The following is a 25,327-nucleotide window of genomic DNA, read 5'->3' on the forward strand; positions in this document are numbered from 1 at the left end:
GCCAAAAATAAATCTTAGCCTAAAGTTAGGTCAGGGCCCTGAACCTAGTGTCCTTAACATATATGGCACCCTAAGAATCAACATTTATATTTATAAAATGAAAATAGGCTTAAAACTAGTGTGAAAAAACACGGAATGTTACAACATGGCTAAGAGAAAAAACACAATCGAGTTGAGACAGAGTATAAGAACAGAAAGTAGGCTACAATACAGAGCTGGTAGTGAAATAATTAAAATCATTAGGATATCATTGTTACCAGTCAGTCAATCAGAATGTTCAAACATAAAAACAAGAGTGAAAATATATAAGAGTGTTCATCATGGCTGAGTTAGAAAAAACACTCGTGTTGCCAGAGGTTAAAAACATAAGGTACAACACAGAGCTGGCAGTGTAATATCAAACTCATGGCTGCCAGTCAGTTAATAAGAATGTTCATATATAACAAAACATGATGGTTATATTCTTTTAAGTGAAGAAATAATTAAATCCCACTCTTGTATAGATACGTGAGAACGGGCGAGAGAAATCATATGTTGTAGCAGACATAGAGTAGTAACACTTCAAACAGGATTGATCACGCCTGAAGTCAACGGCTAATGTCTCCGCTCAACGCTCATCCAACATAAGAGATTTCAGTTCACACACTTGGCATCATATTTTTTTCCGTTTGGTCTTGAACTCCCAGCAAAAATGAAGCGGCTTCAGACGTGATCAATCCTGTTTGAAGTGTTACTACTCCGTGTCTGCTACGACATATGATTTCTCTCGCCCGTTCTCACGTATCTATACAAGAGTGTGATTTAATTATTTCTTCACTTAAAAAAGTATAACCATCATGTTTTGTTATATATGAACATTCTTATTAACTGACTGGCAGCCATGAGTTTGATATTACACTGCCAGCTCTGTGTTGTACCTTATGTTTTTAACCTCTGGCAACACGATTACGTGTTTTTTCTAACTCAGCCATGATGAACACTCTTATATATTTTCACTCTTGTTTTTATGTTTGAACATTCTGATTGACTGACTGGTAACAATGATATCCTAATGATTTTAATTATTTCACTACCAGCTCTGTATTGTAGCCTACTTTCTGTTCTTATCCTCTGTCTCAACTCGATTGTGTTTTTTCTCTTAGCCATGTTGTAACATTCCATGTTTTTTCACACTAGTTTTAAGCCTATTTTCATTTTATAAATATAAATGTTGATTCTTAGGGTGCCATATATGTTAAGAACACTAGGTTCAGGGCCCTGACCTAACTTTAGGCTAAGATTTATTTTCGGCTGATGATGCTTACGACTGTTAAGCGAAACATGTCCCATCTTACAACGCCTGTTGTAATGTTTATTTCCTAAATATAGGAAAGATAAGTATTGGAAAGGTGGTGTTTAACTATTATTCTTGTTTTAATGTTCAAAAATGTATAAGGATAAATGATCAAAAATTTAATTCTATATAACTTATGTAGTATTTATCGATGGGACCAGTAATATAAATATTTGAGAATTGAATTTTAGGCCTTCCTCTAACTACCATTTCACTCAGCAGGAATAAAATGATTTATGGCCTAGATTGTAGTTGCTTATTCTCCGACTTTACATACAGATTTCCATTAAATTCTCTTCAGCCGTTTTCTCGTGATGCGTGTACATAATTAGACAGAAATTAAAGAGAAGTAGAAAGTGCATTTTCTTGTTACTATGGGCATGACCGATACAGAAATACCATTCTTTTCAAATTCTGAGCAATGTGCAGACAAAACTCTTTATTTTATATATATAGATTATGTAAGCAATAGTCCAACTACAGAAAACTGACTGAAGGTTGCCGCAGTTCTTTGAAAAAAAATGTCATGATGATGATGATGATGATGATGATGATGATGATGATGATGTCAACATGATATATCGTGACAAGATTATAACCTTAATTTTTGTTAGTATATATATTTTAATGTTGTAATTATTCGTACAGCACTGTCTTTCTCTGGTATACATATGTTTTAGTTATCACATAATCTGTTAAATTTTTATTTGGCAGAAGATGGCCACTAAGTGGCTGAAACTAGTCCCAAGATTTATGTAATATCATTTACTTGATATATTGTATTGTCAATTTATTCCCTTTACTTCTCTTAACCCTTCATGACAGAGTCCAGTGTTCTCTTAGGTAACCTATCCTCCTCCATTCTTCTCTAATGACCCCACCACCGAAGCCGGTTTATGCATACAGCTCCATCAGTAGAAATTCCGGAGTGTTACTGTTCATCTCAGCCATCCCAGAAACAATGTATTCAACACTATTTTCAATTATTTTTATATCTCACTCCCAAGTTCATTTGTAACGTAACCTTTATTTCCTCATTCCGCATGCCTTCCTGCCATTGTTCCCACATTGAAGTTTGACAAAATTGTATCAGCTGTCACTCTAACAAGTATATAATTTACATATCAGTCTGAAAAAGACAGAGATACCATGAGTTCCATATTACTGGGAGTTAGAGCTGTTCTCCTGTCAGACATGACATTACAGTACGTTGAGAATACCCTCTCACTATCAACATTACCGACTGGGATCCATAAAGCCTTCACTGCAGCTTCCACAAAATGCTCATATTCTGGTTTCAGGGAAAGAAAAATGGCAATCACATCTATATTTGTACCTGCTCTACATGAACTAGTGACTAGATTCCTAAACACAGTGTATGGTTCAAGGTACTCTGACATTGAAAGTTCTCGTAAGACTGGAATTTGCTTTATTAGATGAGCGTTCATCATTTTCTAAATCCCCTCCCATTATGCTTCTTGGATCAAACAGTTTACCGAGAGAAGGACTGATTCACTTTCCTATGTCATTGGTTCAGCTTTTTCAGGCTTGCTCTACCTACAGATTGAAACAAAGATGTTAATTGCGTCTGCATTTGTTTTGGTAATTTGGAAAGCTTATATGAGGTTGTCTAAAAAAAGAAAAAAAGGCGTCCTCTTAGTAATTTAAAGCCCTTGTAAAGGTCACTAAGCTTAGACTTAAGTACATGAATTAACGGCATGTTGGAACTTTCTTATGTGAGCAGCAAGTTACTACATTTTGAGCAATGCTCAACAAGAAAAATAGATAGGTAATGAATTTTTGTTACTTCATTTGAGGTCAAGGCTTTGAAATAGTTCAGAGCAACACTCTTATCTTCAATAGTTTCAACAATGTCTACTAGATCATGAAGATATTCTCCAAGGTACTCAACACTTTTAAACCATGAGTTCCACCGGGTGATCACAGGAATAGGGAAGAGTTTAGCTTTAGTGGGTTTGTCTTCATATGTATGCATGCTTTCTCTTTCGTGTATTAAGGAAGATGTGTTTTGCCTGTACAACACATGGGTTCAAAGCACTAAGTTCCATGGTCCACACACTGCCCACCATATTCAGTGTATGAGCCCAGCACTGCGTGTATACCAACCCTTCTGAAACTAGAATCCTAATTGTGTTTATACACTTGCCCATGTAACTTGCTGAATCTGAAGTTATAGAAACTACATTCTGGTACCGAATTTTGAGTTTGTGAATTACACTCATAATTACTTGTGAACATTCTGTAGCATTAGCATTTGCAATAACTTCACTCCCCTTACAAATAACTTCTGAACTATACTATCGCCACATTTTTATCAGAACTATAAATACACATTGACCTTTTTTATTAGTTGTTTCATCACAAAGAATTGAAACTCTCATCTTACACAGCTTCTTTTAATCTTTCCTTCTCCTCTTTGATGATCCAAGGTACAGAACCTTCCTTCAGTCTTCCAGTTGTGGGCAAGTCTCCAGCACCTTAAAAAAAAAAATCAATAGGCCTAATGTTAGAGGGCTATTTAATATCATTTGAATGAATTAAATGATATATTTGTAAGTAAATGAGGGGACTAGCATGCATTATCTAGGCCTAAGTATCATTTAACAATAAAACTATCATAATTCGCACAAAGTGATTAGAAAAACATAACCTCGCATCTCTTCCTCAGAAAAAAAGATGTATAGTATTGCACAAACTTGGTATATATTTCTCCATCCACTCTCAGCTTCGGATGTTCAACTTTTTCCAGTGGAATATTTGCCTCCATAAAAGCTTGAGTTGTAGATAAAATTAATGTGTCTTTATCGTATTTCGCTCTTTTTGTTGCTGAACTAGTGTCTGTGAGACTAGCTTGTCTTCTGATGCCTGTCGTCATTAGCACCTTTTCCTTGTTCTTTTTATGTGAAACTCTGTTATTAATATGTTTCAGGCATTTGTCCTTTCTCTGCCACTCAAGTCGCACATTGTAGTATTTGCACATCAGTATCTTTCTCATTTCGTCAAACACGTAAAATCCTTGTGATGCAAATTCTTTTTCTCGATCAAAAACTGTCACAAACTTTTTAATAAACTCAGCACAAAATAGGAAATCAACAGGCAAGAGGAAATACACCGTCACGTTACACGCAATTATGAATACGATAAATTTCCCGCTTCACAGGAAGATAATTTAGCGATATTCGATATACTATACCTTATTGCCACAACTTGCCTCCAATCTCCATCGTAACCTTCAAATTCAATTCCAAATAATTTCGTATATTATTTTGCAAGTTTGCTTAAACGTGTTTTTGAGCCAAATTTGTAAAATTTTGCAAAAATTTTGTGAATTCATGCTTTCCGAAAAACAGATTCCTCTACTTATGACTTATACATTACAATCAAATTGGGACATGTTTCGCCCTTACTTGCGGGCGTCTTCAGCCTAAAACTCTTCCCCAAAATCACAATTATTGGGATCCCGATTTTCTCTTATAGACTATCTTAATACTTAAGTGTAAAAATAATATGAATTAAAAAGTACATTTTTGTCAATTTTTAACTAACTGGTAGAAAATTGTAGTAATATGTGAAAATTCTTAAAGCAGTCTTTAACTTGCTCATTGGATCATTTGTGTTGAAGCCCGTTAAAATATTCTTTGTATATTGTAGCACTATCTTCTCGGTCAATGTCCTATAGAATAAGATTACATCTGCACATTATACAAAAGAAAGCACCACATAAGTACACTTATGAACAATTCACAGGATCAGAATGCATTTAAAAATTATTTGGATGTTGTTTTAGTTACCCTATTCAATAATACTCAAAGGAAAGTTTGTTTTTTAAAACCTCTTAAAATTTCTTTAATTCGTAGCCATATTTTATCTTGTAGGTCAATGTCCATTTTATAGTATAGTTTAAACTCGCATAACACTATGTATAATCGAAACACCATATAAATTTATAATCATTCAGTGGATTCATCATCTGGTTAAAATAGTCTAAATGTTAATTAGACTTCTTGTTGTTTGTCAACGTGTTTACATGTAAAATATAGGATGGCCTTGGAGAATTATGATAATTTAAGATCTGTGTCGGTGCGACGTAAAACAAATAGCAAAAAAAAAAAAAAAATAATTTAAGCTTTAAATTTGTGGTGAAATGTATTTTTATGCTGGTATAATACTTATTCATCAACTTTGGAAGAACACATTGATACAAGATATGAGTTTAAAAAGAAAATCCCTGTCTTAGCCAAGGAAATAAAAAGCAACTCTGATTACACCAACCAGAAGCTAAGCCAAGAACTAAAAACGAAAATAGAAACTTAATAATATAATTGTTGGGGAGCTGCGGTATTGATGAATAAAAGCAAATACAGTAGAGACAATACGCGACACTGAGCGAGATATCGAGGGACAGCTATTGGAGCTCTCTCTAGCTAGTAGACCTGAAAACTAATGATTCTGTCATAAGAGCACGTGTATTTTTGTGTGAAGTTTTTGGTGTTATTTATGCATTTTCATTGAGTTGACATAGTTAAATAGTAGTGTGTCATTCCTTGATATCTCCTCTCAACATGAGGGGAAAGGTATGTGCTGTGTTTGGCTGCAGTAACTACGAAGTAGAGAAAAATGAGCGGTCGTTCTTCAGGTTCCCTCGTGACAAGAAAATGTAAGTAATATTGTGTTTGCATATAATTATATTCTTCCAGTGACAGAGATATTTATAGTACTTAATAATCTTCTGACCTGCTCGATCCATGTTTTAACTGGCTTAAAATGTAATACACATATTTTATTGTATAGTGCAGCAGTTAACCTTCAATACCGATGTGTTGTTGTAGGTGTGATCTGTGGGTTTTTGAAATGTCACAGAAGTGATTTGGATAAGGTGTACAAGAAAGAAGGGACGTTACACTTATATAAGAATTATAAGATCTGTTCAGATCATTTCCAGGCCAGCGACTTTAAAAATCCTTGACTATACAGCCAAGGGTATGTTACATTTTTTCTCTAATTGTACGTAAATATTCCTCAAAGCATCACTATCGACAATATTTTCATACTTTTTTTTCTTTTATCCCTGTTAGATTAAAGTCGGGATTTTATAGATTTTCTTTCTGTTAGTAGGCTTCATGTTAAGAGGAAAATTGTCCAGCTATTAAATGTTAATTCATTGCATCATATGTGTAACGAATGTGCCGATATTTTTATTGACAAGTGTCTTAATGTGATGATACAATGTTTGTAAATGGGGAAAAAAGACAAATCCAACCGTAAGAGTTCAGGAAGGAACGCTAAAGCTAAAAAAGTAATGCATAAATGAAAGATCAAGCCATTTCACAGCAGTCCATTTCACACCTTGTTTATATGTCTAATTTCAGTCTTTGAATAATAACCTTTTAAGTAATTCTTCATTCATTTATCCAGAATTGTTTTAGCAACTTCGAAGTTAATATCTCAATAACACTTTCTTTCTAGACGTAATTTATTTATCCATTTCCGTATATACATTTCCATTGATATTTGAATTAAGCGTGATTTTTTTCAGGTCAAGTCACTAGGAGCGCCACCGTTGAATTGCCTCCCATTTTAGCCAGGCGAAATCCGTAAGTGTCGCGTATTGTCTCTATTGTATTTGATAAAAGTGATTATATTAATAAAACTGAAGAATTCTTCTCAGACAAGTCATGCAAAATTATCAACAAAGACTCGATAATTAAAACACAACGGAATTTAAAAACTTTATTAAAACATTCAACTTTCCTTCTAAAAGAACTGGAACAACAAAAACTAGTCTACATGAACCCCAAGTTACCCACAGCCTGAGTCTTTTTAAAAAAAAAAAAAAAAAAAAAAAAAAAAAAAAAAAAAAAAAAAAAAAAAAAAAACCAACTCCCATACGACCCATAATAAACAGTAGAAATTGTCCGACCTACCAAACCTCAAGATATCTACACATATTCCTTTAAAAAAAGTTACAAATTTTATAACACAGAACCCTTAATAAACTCAGTAGACTTTTGTAATAAGTTAAATAAGTATAAACTACAACCCAGTCATGTAATGTTCTCGTACGACATAACAAACATGTATCCCAACATCCCAGTAAACGAAACTGTCAAAATTATTAGAAGTAATCTCGACAGATACAGCCATTTAAGTAAGTTTGAAATTGAAGAGTTCATCAAGTTACTGAATTTTGTATTAACGAACAACTGTTTTACCGTCAATGGTAAAATATACCACCAGAAAGGCCTGGCAATGAACTGAGTGTGTTACCATCCAACAATGGTTAATATTTGGCGCTAAAATACTGTTGTCGGTGACCCCATTTCAGGTATATTAGCAGACATATACATGGACTTCTTAGAAGAAACTTAGGTTACGTTATGTGGATGGCACATTTGTAATAATAGACAACGAAGTAAATAATAGTGATAAAATCCTGGAATTCCTCAACACCCTAGATAATAATATAAAATTTACAAAAAAAGAGGAAATTAACAACTTAAATTTCTTGGACGTGACCACAACACGCACAAGTAATAGTTTCAATTTTCAAATTTACAGAAAACCTACAAAACCTTACACTCAAAAGAAAATCGGAATCCCGATAATTGTGATTTTGGGGGAGAAATGAAATGTTGTATGGCTTTTAGTGCCGGGAAATCCCAGGACGGGTTCGGCTCACCAGGTGCAGGTCTTTCTATTTGACTCCCGTAGGCGACCTGCGCGTCGTGATGAGGATGAAATGATGATGAAGACAACATATACACCCAGCCCCCGTGCTGTAGGAATTAACCAATTAAGGTTAAAATCCCCGACCCGGCCGGGAATCGAACCCGGGACCCTCTGAACCGAAGGCCAGTACGCTGACCGTTCAGCCAACGAGTCGGACTTTGGGGGAGAGTTTTAGGCTGATGATTACTGCAACTAAGGGTGAAACATGTCCCAATTTGATTGTAATGTATAAGTATTCAGACGAATATAATGTATTAAATAGGTTGAACATTTTAATAAGGATTGTTTTAAGATAGTATATAAATTTTCAATATGGACCAACAGTGAAATTCATTACATGTAACTTTGGCATCTCCAAAAATTATTATTATTGTTGTTGTTGTTTTTATTATTATTTCATTCAATTTTCTTAGGTTTCTTACTTAGAGATATCACTCAGTCTTGGAAATGCTAATTTCTGTGTCATACTAATTGCACCTCCTTTCGTATTAGACTTTAGGCTTTTGGCACAATCTACCATTAAGACCAATTCGTCAGCTTAGGCCGAACTGCTTACTACATATCCACCTAACTGAATCCCTTCCTGCTGTTCTATATTTTTCGGTAGATGATCCATGTATACTATAAACAACAGAGGTGAAGGATTACAGCCTTGTGTATCCCCTATAAGTACCCTGAAACGTGAAATCTATTCTACCATCAATTCTCACTGCAGCCCTATTGTCAACATAAATGCCTTTGATTGCTTTTAATAATTTACCCTAAATCCCACAGTCCGCTAGTATGGTAAACATATATTTCCTCGATACTGCTGTCATATGCCTTCGCTAGATCTATGACCAACAAACATAACTGTCTATTCCTCTCATAGCATTTTTCAATTACCTGGTACATGCTAAGAATCTGGTCCTGACAGCTCCTCTGTTGTCTGAAACTAGGGATGGGCTTAGCGGTTATTTTTTGTTAACAGTTATAACTGAAGCAGTTACCCAAAAATACTCGTTAATGTTAATGGTTAAAAACAACTTCTATTACAAGAGCGGTCTGTTATTAAAGGTATTTATAATATTCGCTATGCTGGGGAAATATGGTGCCAACCCCGTGGTCTCGGGAAGCGTGACGGCCATCTAAAGGCTGGTTCGAGAGATCCAGAGGCTTACACTTGAGTAGCTATCCGATAGTATGATAACGGCCTCAGTCAAGAAAGCCGAGAATAACTGCGCAGAGAATTCGTCGCACTGACCACGCGTCACTTCTAATCTGCAGGCATTCGGGGTGAGGAGTGGTCGCTTTTAGTAGGCCAAAGGCCTTTCGGAACAAGCAGCACCAGGGCACTACACAAGTATAAGATGTGTAAGAACTGCAAGATTGATGTAAGTAGCCTAAATTAAGAGTCATAATTGCAGTTTTACAATTTGATTTTAGTCCCACAGACACAAATAATTTTTATGGCGATGATGGGATAGTAAAGGGCTAGGAGTGGGAAGGAAGCGACCGTGGCCTTAATTAAGGTACCATTTGCCTGGTTAATAGTAAGAAACCACAGAAAGCTATCTTCAGGGCTGCCAACAGTGGGGTTCCAATCCACATTCTCCCAGATGCAAGCTCACATCTGAGCGCCCCTAACCGCACGGTCAACTCACATGGTAGTTTTAATTGCTTACCATACCTGTCAACTTTACAGAACCAAAAATTAGGAGATTTTGATATGAAAATCAGGAAAAATCAGGATGTACAATTGGTCAGAACTGCTTATTCTACATGTCTTGCACAATACAGTGGTACTCTGGTATATAATAACTCTCATTGTCTCAAAACCTGCCTGTTGCAACAAGGCTAAAAATTACACATCTCTATTGCCTCACAGGAAGTGTGCGAGTGAGATGATCGGTCTCTGATAAGCCTTCCAAAAATAGTATGAACTCGTGCTCCACACATGTGAATCAGTCGTGCACTTAGATGCCATTACTTAGCAAATGCATAGATTAATATGTTGCATCAGGGCCTGCGCGATTATGCGAGCACAATCCTATTTTTATCAAGTAATAAATTAAAATTCACCAGAATTGTCTCCATATAGCTCCTGAAATTTCTAGAAAAGCCACTAGTTGCTATCTTTGAAATTGTCACTAAATTACTAAAACGGGCTCCAGAAATAGACTAGTCTAGAATTTACTAGACTGGTGTGAACGAACACAAACAGCACATGAGAACGAGAGATTGACAATCAATACATGCGTCGCGATACACAGGTTTCAATAAACATCGCACATTCGCGTGCATTTCTCGTATTAATGAACTTTGATATTTCATTTTAATTAAAAGTCGTCCATTTCATGACCGTATCGATGTTATAATCAAGAAGTTAATATAAAGAACCACCTAATCAATACTTTATTTTATGCCTCAGGCAAAATTGAATATATATTACCACTTACAGAACATGTTTCGACCACTTAGTGGTCATCTTCAGCTGTATAAAGAAAAAACTAAGATGAAAAAACATTAGGATAATAAGCACAAGTGATACTCTTAGGTTATGATGAAACAAATTGCTGTGTTGACTGTTTGGTAAAAGTTCTTTGGTGACTCCTCTGTTATAAAATGGCGGTCATCTGATCAGGGCATCTTGCCTCTTGTTCTTATTTGGAAAAGGTTTATTCTGCGCTGTCCAGAGGGTCTGTCTTTGAGTGTGACCTAGTGTAGTAGCGATGTGACACAGTCTGACAGTTCGTGCAATGCTCTGGAGCGAAGGGAATTAGAGTTCTGTCGGCATCTAATATATCATGTGAGGGAGGAGGAAGATTAGGTTGTGCTTCTGCTATGTTGTGTTTGATTATATCTCTTGTCCGTCTTGTCTGTTTCCTGTCTGTCCATTCCAAGTATTTACTGATGTGCTCGTATAAGAAGTTTTTTTGCTTGTTGATTTCATTAAGATTCTGTTCACCGTTTTCTAATTTATCAAGAACGATGTGGATCTTTTCCAGGTTGTTCATTAGACTTCCTTTATTGATCATACAGATGATTTGAATGTCCTGTCTGATATTAGTGAATTTGTGGTTAGTCTCTTTCATATGATTTCCCATGGCAGAGAATCTTCTGTATTTTGTTCAACAACACGAAACATAGGTTCGTTAATCACAATAAAGCTAATAAACTTAAGGATGACGAATTCCAGGAATCTGGCATTTATAAGCTAACATGTACTAAAAAAAAAAAACTTAAGTGGGACAATCCGGAAGGAGCTTCTTAATCAGATATCAAGAACACGTCAATGCAGAAAAATACAGAAGATTCTCTAAGTGTGTGTCAGACATTGACCTACAGTGCATACTGTAAAAATATTTGATGTGCCATAACTGTGTGAAATTGTTACATGCAAAACTTTTTTTGAGCCTTGTATTTGCCCCTCTACAATGACCATGAATTGTCAAAAATCTGCAGGTGTAATAAAAGTTGTCTCTTTTAATTCATTCTGCTAATTTTTCTGACCATGGAAAGCTTATAAGAAACATGCTCTTGTATTTAGGGAAAAGTTTCATTTAAAATCTGTAGTCAGGTTGAAAAAAACAAAGTTATTACTCTGTGATATTAATAATTTTGATTAGAGTGATTCATCATGTATTTGTGTAGAAATCATTTTTGAGGTTATCAAATATAGCAGCATAATTTTCCATGTTTTCTTTGGGAACATGTAATAAGAGAGAATTTGTTTCATGTTTCTTTTAAATATATAATCAGTCCATGTAACTGCTACTTAGTGTACATTTCATAATCAGTTTGAATTCTCTTTTTCATTATATATTTCATCCTTGCTGAAATATGGAATTTTCATAATTGAAGCATGTTGATTGCTAGGTTTTCATACCTTCCTTTGTATTTATTAAGTGGATATCAGTTATTTTTTTCAAGTTATTTGTGGTTTGGGATTAGTTGTGTTTATATTCTACTAGGGGATAGTGTTGAGTTGATGTATTTCACCTGCAGAGGAGGAAGATATGGAGAGAGTATTCAAGTTACCATCTACTACCTTTATTGGTGGTAAAGAGAAGGCTTTATCTTTACGTGAGATCCTCCGCCGTCTTGAGCAAGCCTACTGCCAGCATATTGGAGTGGAGTTCATGTTCATCAATTCACTAGAACAGTGCAATTGGATTCGACAGAGGTTGGAGACTCCTGGTATTACTGAAATCTCCAATGATGAAAAGAGGCTCATACTGGCTAGACTGACAAGAGCAACTGGGTGAGTTCTTGTCCCTCTCTAATTTCTTTAGCCTTTAATAATTTATTGCCTTGTTATAATGCTTTGTGCTGTAACAGAGTTCTAATTGAACTTAAAAAATAAATATAACTTCATGCATCTATGCACTCATCCTTAACCTCTTAACTGGGTATTATTCATGTGCTTGGTGTAACCTCCCCTGTGTATTTTTTTCAGCAGATTGTTGTTACACGGCAGGATAGGCAGAAAAGTTAGTATTATCATTAATATCATTCATCTGTGGTGCAAAAAGTAAAATAAAGGAGTTTTAATTAATTAATTTTTGTGTTAGAGAAATTTTTATTCTTTTTGCATTAACTGCAAGGTCATTTACCTGGTTGGAATTTGAGAGTTTGGCCCATACTTTACAGTCGTAAGTTGAAACAAATAAAAGCAAGGGGTATTTATAAATATCATATCATTCATGTGACATTCTGAACTATTTTTCATTAACTGTACGGTCATTTACCTGATTGAAATTTGAGTGTTATGTTCATATGTTAGCACCTAAAATTAAAACAAATAAAAGAAAGGAATATTTATGAATTACACATCATCCTAGTTACATTGTGAAAGATTTTACATTAACTTCACGGTCAGTTACATCATTTACCTCACTAGAACTGCAGTGATTTTTCTCAGAGATATTTTCGAAAAGTAAGGGGTTGCGATACTTTCCCGTTTTGAGAAATACTGTTTTCTGGCTTATGAACTATCCGTTGCAGCATTAGAAGTCCAATTAGAGTTTTTATCTCAGTTGGATTTGTATCCACCCAATCTCTCGCTCGTGACTGTGGTTTCAAGTTCGGATGGGCTTCTAAAAACTGTTTAGCATACAAATTGGTTTGTTCGGCAATAAGTCAAAACATATCACCTATATTCCAACACATTGGATTCATCGTTGAAGTCCACATTTACACCACTAGTACCAGAAAATACGAATTTCTGGCGTGAAACACCACGCGGCGGGAAAGGATGAAACATGTCTAACACTTCGCCTTCATCCGATTCGTCATGCTGTTCATCTTGCTCTTTATTCTCATTCTCTTGAATCACTTTCACTATCAGACTCACCTTCAGTTGTATCAAACCACTCACCTTTGGATTTCTGATAAGATAAATCGTCACAATCATTCTCTAAGTGTTGAATAATCTCGCCTTCTTCGAGCGTTTCGAACTTACGCTTTGAACTAGATGCTGCCATATTTGGCCTACTGCGTACAAGTAGCACCGTACAGTTGAAAAATATAAACAAATAAGCTTCAAGAAGCGTGACGTGGTATTTGAAAAACATCAATTAAGGCGACAATACACGACGCGGCAAAGTAGCTCGTCATACCCAGGAGATATTCGCGGTAAAAGACGCGTACGTATATATTCGTCATCGATATTTCTTTCTGCCTTCCCATTAACATTGAGCGTAAGAATATATACGTCATGCCCAGTTAAGAGGTTAAGTAGTGTTCAGATTCAAAAGATGGTGGACTAGTATCAATAATTTTCAACTGCCTCACAGGAGTGTTCTAAAGTAGTCAAGAAAACTGCAATTGTATCTCAGCATTGTTTGGTCATCAGAAACAAAAATTGTCATGTATAGGAAGATAGGATTATGAATAAGTACATAACAGGATAAACACAATGGCAGGTCAGTGTGGGAAGAGGAAATAACAGAAAGAGGAGATTACATTCTCATCATCAATCTCAGTTCTACATCCATTTCTTTTCAGCCTACGACAAACCTTTATCTGCTTCCCAACTTCATCTGCAGCACGTTTTCTGTTTGTCCTTCTCTCCTCTTTCCGTTGTCCCCTCTTCAAATACTGACTTGTCGTGTTTCTCCTATTGTGTGTTCCTATTCAAATTCCTTTCTGTACACAACTGGATTTGTCATGTCCTCCCCCAAACTGGGTTTCAATTTGGACCAAACGGACATACATTAGCTTTGATCTTCACAACTTGAACCTAGAGGAGAAGTGTTATGAACTGATCTCTTCCCGTGGCTTTTATAGATCTATTAACGTCCTTTGTCTCGGCTCATCATTGCAACATTTGGAAGATCCTTAGTATTCTTGGTTGTCCATGAAATTTTGTAACAGTCTTACAACTTTTCCATGGCTGCATGATATCTACTGTGATCATATAGCATCTTTCAAAGTTAAGACCAGGTTGGAACAGGTCTGTGTGATAGCAGCAACTCTCTTGTCTAATATGCATGTCAACAATCCTCTTGCTAGTTAATAGCTATATTCTACCAGGAATACTAATTTTGCATATTGCATGAATAGTGAACTTCTCAAATTAATTATTAATTTAACAGGCACAATGCTAAGACAGGATATCAGTAACATCCAGCATGCGTCTTCAGTAAGCAGATGACAACTTTAACCTATCACAATCGGAGGAATAATTTCAAGCCATCCTAAATGGTATTTTAGCTGAATGTTCGTAAGACCAAATGTTTACACAAGCCAACTCCAGGAACCTGTGCACAAGCATCTAATGTAATTAATAAACAGGCAACCCCTTCAGAAAATGGACTGCTTTCCATATCTCGGATGCCGTGTCTGCAAAAACCATTATTGGAGTACCATAATTTTAAATATGCTGGGGTATTACAGTATTTGGGTGGCAGCGAATGAGAGTTTTCAGTTAATCATGGCATCAGTGGCTTTACAAACTTCTAGTGTAGAAGTCCATTATACATACCTACCAACTCTTCTGATTTAGGTGGGAGACTCCCAATTTTACACAATTACTCCTGCCCTCCTGCTTAACCTATTAATTCTCCCTGATTTTTAAAAATATCCTGTGAGTAATTTTGTACTAAAAGAGCAAGATGGCAAACTCCAGTTGTCCTTTGAACGTATTGATTAAAAATTGATTTTGTGTGTTTTGATACCACAGTTGTGCATCGTATTGATAATTTATTGATAATTCACCATAAAATTGTATCTACTGTACTATCTCCCGCTTTGAAATCATTGATGGTTAACTTAGTGTGTGTTGTCAGAACTTTTGTATAATAGCCTGTGGGGTGAGAGGTAGTTGTAGCCTGCAGAATATTGTCATTAGTTTCACATGTGAAATTATGATTTGTGTATAACTTACATGGTGTTGGCATTAATAGGCTGGTAGACTATTGCGATTTTGTCAGTTCCTAGATAATATGGTGAAGAAATATGATGTGATGTTTAAAAGTATGTACAAAGATAACTTTAGGTATATAACTGAGCCAAGAAGAGGCTCAACATTTGCATTTTGTAGTGCAGTAGAAGTCCGCTATAGCGAGAATTCATAACAGTGAAAAATTTACTTGCTACGACAAATTGTCGTATCCGATTTTTTTGTAAAAGTCTGGTAAAAGCCTTACACTCACTAAAATAAATATGCAGCGGTAATCAGTAGGTTAAAAACTTGGCGTTTTTTCCATATTTTCATACTACAGTTTACTAGTTTTTATTTTTTTCCTTCTGAGACATCAATGCATATGCTCAGTTTTGTTCTGAAGAATTAGAGGAGTATCACTCCAGTGGTTTCTGTGGTAAATGTTTGTTTTCTTATTGTTAACCTCTTATTTCTTATGTTTAACCTCATACATATCATGGAAACATATTCCAAGCACCAGTAGAGTGATGATAACCTTTTCACTACAAATTTACGTGGGATTAGCCTTTCTGGAATTTAAACAGATGCGAGAAAATACAGTGAAACCTCGTTAGTGCGTTCCTCTTTAAGACTATTTCTCACTAAGCACGTCTTAAATTTGGAGTTCCAATTCAAGTCTTATTAAATCTAATATAAAAATACGTTGCTTATCGTATCAGAAATTTTCACAATTACCACTTAGTATGATCACATTTTCCTACCCTGAAAATGTTCTTTGTCATCCCTTGTGAAAGGAACGTGAAATCCAACACAGATTAGAGCCCTCGCCACAGGAGGCAGGTCGGGGAAAATTGCGTGAAAACAGGAAATGGCCTTTATTTCCTGAATTTTACAGGGTAAAGTACACCTTTGTGAAGCAAGCTGTTAGCCTCAGGAAAGTTCAGTTCTGCTCTCTGGTTTTGATTGAATAACTCAGTAAGCCTGTTTGTGCTTGTATTTCGCATTACGTTCAGAAGCTGTATGTGTTGCGTGATAACCAACGTACGCCGACGTATGTGGAGGAAAGAGAACCGGGGTAGAGAGTTATCTAGGAATTAGGTTAAGGCAGATATTGAGGAGAATAGAAGGGAGGGAGGAAGGTAAGGAGAAGGTGGTAATTTTCCTTGTTGGAACCAACAACATAAGGCAAGTTGAATCCATACTAACATAATTGGAGATGTTTGGGATCTGGTTACAGCAAGATTGAAGAAGATTGAGGAAGGAGAGATTATCAGTGGGATACTGTGTAGGAGGGATACTGAATGGAGGATTATTGGGGATTTAAATGAGACTATGGAATGGGTATATGGGAAATTGGGAGTGAGATTTATAGAGCCTAATGGGTGGGTAGGAAGTAGGTACCTACACTCAGATGGCCTTCACTTCAACTACAATGGTACATATACGTTAGGAGGTTTGTTTGGAAGAGTTATAGGGAGGTAAATTCAGGAAATGGGGTGGACTAGGGAGTGGAGATGACAGTATAGGAAGGATGAACTTGAGTAAGGATGACATAAAATTGTTAAACTGTAGAAGTATTATAAAGAAAGGGTAGAATTAAGTAATTTTGTAGGTATATATTTACCAGATATTGTAATAGGAATTGAATCATAGCTGAGAAGTGATATTATGGATGCAGAAATTTTCTCACAGAAGTTTGTAAATTGTAACTAGAGTGCTTATCGCAGAGACAGGTTAGGAACGATAGGAGGGGGAGTATTTATACTGGTGAAAGAAGAATTTGTAAGCTACGAAGTTAAGGATGAGGAACATGAAATTCTAGGTGTAAGACTCGTCTCTAAAGACAATAGGCAACTTGATGTTTTTTGGGTGTATAGGCCTGGCAAGGCTGGCACTGACACTGATGCAGAATTATTTGATAAGATAATCAGCTATGTGAGGAACAATACAGAGAGGAACTTTGTTGTAGCGGGTGATCTGAACTTGCCAAATGTTAACTGGGAAGGGAATACGAATGACAGAAAGTATGACCAACAGATGGTGAAGAAGTTATTATGGAAAGAACAGCTGAATCAGAAAGTGATGGAAACAACTAAGGGGAAAAATATTCTAGATATGGTGCTGATGAAACCAGATGTGCTTTGTTGGGAAGCTGAAGTGATAGATAGATAGATAGATAGATAGATAGATAGATAGATAAATGTCTTTATTGGCGTAGTTAAGACCATTAGGCCTTCTCTTACACCAAGTGATTAAGTGATCATGAAGCTATCTTTGTCAGAATTAAAAATAAATGTGTTAGATAGGAATGTTGTAAAAGTAGGACTATTAGGCAATACTGTATGATATGGCTGATAAGAGGGGAATGTGAAAAATTCAAAAAAGCAATTATGATCAATCAAAAGTGGTAAATAAAAATGTAAACAGCCTATGAGATGGGTTTAAAGCAATTGTTGAGTAGTGTCAAAACAGATATGTACCTTTAAAAGTGTAACTATGACATGTGTCAACAAATCTGTACAGAAACCAGACTGAGTGTCGCCAAGGTTGTGTTCATTGTAACTCTCCATTCTGTATTTTATGATATGAAGAAGTATAGATGTGTGAGTGATTAAACTTATCGTCCTATAGTCATTACAACCAGTAGGAGTTGTTTTCTTTTGAATACATTTTCTGGCCATTTGCGGTGTTTGTAAATTTTTGCAGTTAATTCAAAAAGCCATTCTTTTGTTAATTCACCACTGTTCATAATAAGCTCAGCAGGTATATTATCTGTCGCATGGATATTTAAGGGCAACTTCAAATCTTCTTGCCTAGTTATACCATCCTCTTCGAACGTTCTGTCATCAAGTTCTGCTGATGTCCAAGAAAGTGGAACATTTTCAGTGTACAAATCCTTTACAAACATTCTCCATAACTCTTTATTTTCAAAACAGTCCATAACACAACACAACACCATTTTTATCCTTCATCAACCTTGTGCAAAATCCTTTTTCTTTCCTTGACGTTTTCTTAATTTGTTTGTAAACTAAATTTGATTTGCCTTCTTGTTCCAGATGTTCACAATTTCTTGGCACTTCAAGATTCTTCACTCTTCTTCCAGTGTTCTACACGATCCGTCAATATCATTTTTTAGCGTTCGATATTTCTTTCTGCCTTCCTCTGAAGGATCATTCTTGTACTTACTCTCTTCATCCATTTTCTGAAGTACCTCATTGGTAATCCATGGCTTACAACTAACCCTTTTAACTGGTCCCACGAATTCGCCTGCAGCCTTTTCTATCGCAACCTTGATCCTTGTCCACAATTGGTTTACATCACTTGGATGAGAGTATGCACTTAATATTTACTTATCAGTGGCTATTTTATATTACTTTTTGGCCTTTACTTCACAAGCTTCCACTTCAACCTCTTATTTTCCCTAAAAGGTCTTTTAAATTTCAAATGGGCACAAATTACTATCAGATGCTATTGATGCTACATCTGCTCCCAGAAAATGCCAAAGATTTTTTAACTTGATTTCTATATCATTGCTTAACTAGAATGTAGTTTATTTGGTAGTAATGGATGTCCCCCGGCATCTTCCATGTATATCTATGCCTTGCTGGTGCTGTAAACCAACTGTTGGTTATGACATAATGTTCTTGTTTACATAAATCAGGAATCAAGTAGCGAATATTTAAGAATAATTGTATTTAAGTTTATTCTTAAATATTTGCTACGTGATTTTGAAGTCAATATGGGTTTTTAACAAATATGAAGCTGTTAAAGCTTGTTACTTGAAATCAAGAAGGCGTTGACCCCATGCATTTCTTGTGCCAAGAACAAAATTAGCAATTTTGTTTCCATCTTTTCCCTCTCCATCTACAGTATTCCAGTCCCCGATTATTATAACATTGTCACTGGACTTCGTCTTTGACAATAACTCTTCAAGTGTCTCATAAATTACTTTGACCTCATCATCACTGGTTGAAGTGGGCATATAAACTTGGATGGTAACTATATCCACAAGAGCTGCTTAAAAACAAGTCATATTAGCCTATTGCCTACAACTTTACCATAGGCGAGCATTTGAAGCAACTTTATTCATAGCGAAACCAACACTACCTGTCCTTTTTCACTGCTCGAACATAGAACTTTGTAATTCCCACTTTCAAATTCATTTTCGTCTCTCCATCATGATTCAGCTATTCAGAGCATAGTTTGAATATTCCAGGTTCCTATTTTCAAGCAAGGATTTTGTTTGTTAATGATCTGAGAAGCCCTGTTTCTTCCTCTGCCAGGCCGGTCATCATGCTGCTCAGGAGCTGTGATCACAGAATTGCTAGTTACATAATTCAAATGAAGATTCATTCATCATAGGTGTTCTTGGGGAGAATATGCGATGGTTTCTGCTTGCCTTCTGCATTCTATGCTGTTGACCAGAACATGTTGGTTTATCTGCCTTTGGGGGCAATTTCTTATCCCCAGGACAATAGAGTGCCCTATCCTCCAGCCGTTTTTCCACCCTCAAAAGATGATGTTGACAGCTCAGAGATGGGTTGCTTATACCGGCAGTTTATACTCAGTTTGGGCGAGTTGGCCATGCGATTAGGGGTGCACAGCTGTGAGCTTGCATCCAGGAGATAGTGGCTTCGAACCCCACTGTTGGCAGCCCTGAAGATGGTTTTCCGTGGTTTCCCATTTTCACACCAGACAAATGCTGCGGCTGTACCTTAATTAAGGCCACAGCCACTTCCTTCCCATTCCTAGGCCTTTCCAATCCCATCATCGCCATAAGACCTATCTGTGTCAGTGCGACGTAAAGCAAATGGCAAAAGAAAAATTATACTCGGTTCGCCAATTTCACGTCAAGGCGACGACCCTTTACAACCGTCCTCCTTTCTCATCCCGGACTTGGGACCGGGCAACGGTGGAGTTCTCATTATATTATAACAGGGAAATAAAGAGATTAAGGAGGAAGTGCAGATCAGAAAGAAATAGTTAGGAATGGTTGTGGGAGTAAGGGGAGATTGAAGGACATCACTAGGAAATTGAATTCTGTAAAAAAAATCAGCTAAAGGCCAGTTTCTACTGATTAACATTTAACACCAACATGTCAAATTTAATATGTTACAATTGACATGTATATTGTGATTGTGTCTTCCAATTGACTTTGCATGTTAATTCAGAATGTTGAGGTTAACACTTTTGACATGTTGGCTTTTTTTTCACTCCAAGCTACAAATACAGTACAGGCACGTATGTCATTCTCTCTGCACTACACCAGTACTAAAAATTATAGTCAGAAATGGAGTGGAGCAAGGAGATTACTCTGGACTTAATTAATGATATAATAGAAAGGCCTTGTTTGTGGGTTGTCTCATCAAAGGAATACAAAAATAAAGCAATGAAAGCTGACAGTTTCCAGGAACTCAAAATTATCTATAATTGTTCCCGCGAGTGCATTGAGAAAGAACTGGCATCCTTCTGCTCCCAGTACAGTCCAGAATTGCAGTTAGTTCAGAAAAGTCGGGAGCGGGAGCGGACAATTCAAAGTGGTTTGCTTTTGAAGTAATAAGCAGGATGAGGGGAGGAAATATGCCTAGTAAAACTACATTTCTAAATCATGATAAGAAGTAACAGTGGCAATAACAAAGGCCAAATCCTCTTCATCTTTTTTCTCTTTGTTAGTGGCTTTACGTCGCACCGACACAGATAGGTCTTATGGTGACGATGAGATAGGAAAGGCCTAGGATTTGGAAGGAAGTGGCTGTGGCCTTAATTAAGGTACAGCCCCAGCATTTGCTTGGTGTGAAAGTGGGAAACCACGGAAAACCATCTTCAGGACTGCCGACTGTGGGATTTGAACCCACTATTTCCTGGATGCAAGCTCACAGCCGCATGCCCCTAACCGCACGGCCATCTCGCCCGGTAATCCTCTTCATCTGAGTCCATTGTCCTTGTTGAAAATACTAGACACCACCTAAATGTATTACCACAAATTGATATAATGAACTACCTATATATAGACAAAGGAAGTCAAGTTTAACATGTTTATTAAGTGTGGACACAATGTTAATGAAACAGTATTCAGCATTTAACATGTTGATGGTGTCACTTGTTAACATTTAACATGTTGTTGTTAAATGTTAAAGATAACATGATGACAAACATAATAGGGAGCAACGTGAATTTTAGGGAGCAGTGGAAGGACATGTATAGGTACTTTAAGGCAGAAATAGGTTCCAGGAAGGACATTCCTGTGATCATTAATGAAAAGGGAAGTGTATATGCGAGGATTTACAGAAGGCAGAAGTATTCAGTCTGCAATATGTAAAGGTAGTTGGATGTATGAAGTCCTGATAGAAGAGGTGACTAATAATGGCAAAATACTGAAATTTACCTGTGATAAAGAAGACATTCATAAAAATATACTGAAGTTGAAAGCTAGAAAGACAGCTGTGGTTCATAAGATTTCTGGGGATATATTAAAGCCCATGGTTTGGGATATAGTGCTATCACAGAGAATTACAATAATTGAAAATCTTCCACCTTTTTGATACTTTTTATTTGCTTTTTAGCAAATTGTCAATTATGTCAATTGTTTATAATTGACAATTTGCTAAAAAGCAAATAAAAAGTATCAAAAAGGTGGAAGATTTTCAATTATTGTAATTCTCTGTGATTAGAATTTGATACGGAAAATGAAGCTGATTACTTGCAAAAATATAGTGCTATATCTGAAATACTTATTTGATTACTGTTTGCATGAAGGAGCTATACCAAATGAATGGAAAGTTGCAATTGTCTCGGTGTACAATGGAAATGGTGACATACACATAAAGCAGAAAATTACATGCCTGTCTCCTTGACATGTGTAATTTGTAAGTTCTGGGAAAGAATTCTTTCTGATTATATTAGACAAGTTTGCAAAATTATTAACTGGTTTGACAGAAGGCAGTTCGGGTTTAGGAAAGGTTATTCCAGTGAAGCTTAACTTGTAGGATTCCAGCAAGATATAGCAAATATTTTAGATTCGGGAGGTTAAATGGACTGTGTTGCTATTGACATATCCAAGGAGAGATTACTGACGGAAATGAGGGCAGTTGGTCTAGACATAAGCGTGGTTGAATGTGTGGCTACATTTCTTGAAAATAGAACTCAGAGAAGTAGAGTAAAGAAGCATTACCTGATCCTGTAATGATTTAAGAGTGGTGGTCCTGCAGGGCAGTATTATTGGACCTTCATGTTTTCTTATATATAAATGATCTGAGTAAAGAACTGGAATCACAGATAAGGATATTTGTGGGTGATGTCATACTTATATAGAGTAGTAAATCAGTTGCAGGATTGCAGGGGGACTTAAATAATGTAGTGAGATTGACGGCAGATAACGGTATAAATGTAAATGGGATAAAAAGTCAAGTTGTAAGTTTCACCAAGAAGAAAAGTCCTCTCAGTTTTAATTATTGTGTTGATAGCGTGATATTTCTTCGTGGGGAACAATGTAAGTACCTAGGTGTTAATATAAGGAATATAAGGTAGTTTATGGATCTCTTCACAGGGTTATGAGAGTATTTTGGGGTTGTACTAAGGATGTAAAAGAGAGGGTGTATATGTCTCTGGTTAGACAGCAGTTAGAGTACTGTTCCAGTGTATGGGACCCTCTCCAGGACTACTTGATACAAGAATTGGAAACTATTCAAAGGAAAGTAGTACGACTTGTGTGTGATTTCTGATAAAGGAGTAGTGTTACTAATGTGTTGCAAACTTTGGGCTGGGAATACTAGGGAGTAAGGAGACGAGATGCTCGACAATGTGGTATGTTTTGAGCTGTCAGTGGTGAGTTTGTGTGGAATGACATAAGTAGAGGAATAAGCTTGAGTGGATTTTTTAAAAGTAGGAAAGACCATAATATGAAGATAAAGTTAGAATTCAAGAGGACAGATTGGGGCAAATATTCATTTATAGGACAAGGCATAGGGGATTGGAGTGAATAATCAGGGGATTATCAAGGGAAATGTTTGATAAATTTCCTAGCTGAAAATATTTAAGAAAAAGCTACGTAAACAATATTAAATAAGTGGAAATATGAGGTAATCAATTGATAGGGAAACCACCTGGGCTACCGCCCTAAATGTGGATCGTTGATGATTGGAATTGATTTGACTTACAGAGAGGCATGACCTAAAGATGTGCTATAATTACAGGGTATGTCCGGATGTTTTAATGTGTGCAGTAGTATCACTTCAGTTTTACAGCATGTTGTATAATTTCATTGCTTCATTCAGCCTGTCACCCTTCTAACTACTTAAATGATTCACCACCTTTCTTCAGCTATGATTTGCTGGTCTGACATCTCCACTCATTATTCACATCTGGCAAAATTATACCTGTGGGTGTGTTATATGTGTCATAAAGTGTCATAAATGCTTGTAGAGTGCCTCACTTTGGTAGGAGGAAGAAAATGCATTTTCTTCACAAAACTGCTTAAAAATGACAGTTTTGGTATATAAAAATAATGAAAATGATAGAGGAAGAACACAACCAAATGACAACCTATGAATATAATTAGATTATGTTGTAATCTCTACAAATTAGTTATATTAAGTTGATAGAATATTCCTAATTGGTATAATTGCTGATGACTGCTCGTCATTTTTTTTTCATGTCGTATAAATAGGGAGTGTTATGAATTTGATTTTTGACGTATTTATTTTCCTAATGTATTCCTTGACAATAATTACCATTGAGATAACAGTGACACTAATAATCAGAACAGTGGAAACATAGCAGAACATTTTTGCTGTAATACTCTCTGTGATTGGTATATTCCAGCATGGTAGTTAGTTACAGAACTTCTAATTCTGAAAAATATGTTCTTGTTACTTAGATTCAAAGCTACCTTGAACAGTTATGTTCTATTTAGAAGTTATAGGTCCTCTGAATTTCCTAATTATTTTATTACTGCTGGACAGGTTTGAGGCTTTCCTGGCTCGCAAATGGTCAAGTGAAAAACGTTTTGGTTTGGAGGGCTGCGAGATCCTTATCCCTGCCATGAAGCAAGTCATAGACAAGTCTACTGAACTTGGTGTGGAATCTATAATCATGGGTATGCCTCATCGTGGACGATTGAATGTTCTGGCTAATGTATGTCGTAAGCCACTTGAACAGATTTTCACCCAGTTTGCTGCTCTGGAAGCTGCTGATGATGTAAGTTGTAATACTGTTTTTAAAAAAAGCAGTATTTGATTAGAATAGTGTTCTTAATTTTACTACATGTAGTCAAAATTGCATGTAGATAATTAAAATAACTGATGTAAAGGAGGCAAAAGCAGATGGTATTACTATGGAAAAAAAATGGGCCAAGTGAGTTAGCTGTGTGGTTTGGGGCACACAGTTGTGAGCTTGCATTCGGGAGATAGTTTGTTTGAACACCACTAGGCATATGCTGGGACTGTACCTTAATTAAGGCCACAGCCGCTTCCTACTAACTCCTAGACCTTTCCTATCCCATAGTCGCCATAAGATCTATCTGTGTTTGTGCGACATAAAGCAACTTATATTAAAAAAAAGTCCAGGGTAGTTCGTCTTCAGTGGATGTTGACAATAATTTTATATTTGATCGGTTGCTGTGTGTAGAGACAATAAATATGCCTGTCTATTGCTTTATATTGTGCTGCCATGATATTCTCTCTTGCCCTCTTCCTCTTTTGCCTTTGGCCTTCGTTTGTGTGCGTTGATATGTTTCCTGAAGTAGAAATATAGCAGGTTGGTTCTTTCTCCTTTACATTCTTGCAACTGAATGACATGTGTATGCAATCAGAAGGTTCTTGTGCATAGCACTATGAGTCATCATTAATGTGGTGGCATTCAGTTTTCAGTATTGGCACAGA

General features: G+C 36.2%; 1 protein-coding gene across 7 annotated transcripts in view; it reads left to right on the forward strand.

The window, feature by feature from the left end:
- The window catches only part of Ogdh (oxoglutarate dehydrogenase Nc73EF), a 314,890-nt gene that overhangs the window by 80,320 nt on the left and 209,243 nt on the right, over positions 1-25,327 (forward strand). For all 7 annotated transcript variants that reach the window (XM_067134984.2, XM_067134980.2, XM_067134986.2 and 4 more), the window contains 2 exons: positions 12,071-12,326; positions 24,410-24,644. In XM_067134984.2, the coding sequence (XP_066991085.1) occupies positions 12,071-12,326; positions 24,410-24,644 (491 nt within the window). The remainder of the gene's footprint in view (positions 1-12,070; positions 12,327-24,409; positions 24,645-25,327) is intronic.

Source organism: Anabrus simplex, chromosome 1 (genome assembly GCF_040414725.1).
Source record: "Anabrus simplex isolate iqAnaSimp1 chromosome 1, ASM4041472v1, whole genome shotgun sequence".
Lineage (NCBI taxonomy): Eukaryota > Metazoa > Arthropoda > Insecta > Orthoptera > Tettigoniidae > Anabrus > Anabrus simplex.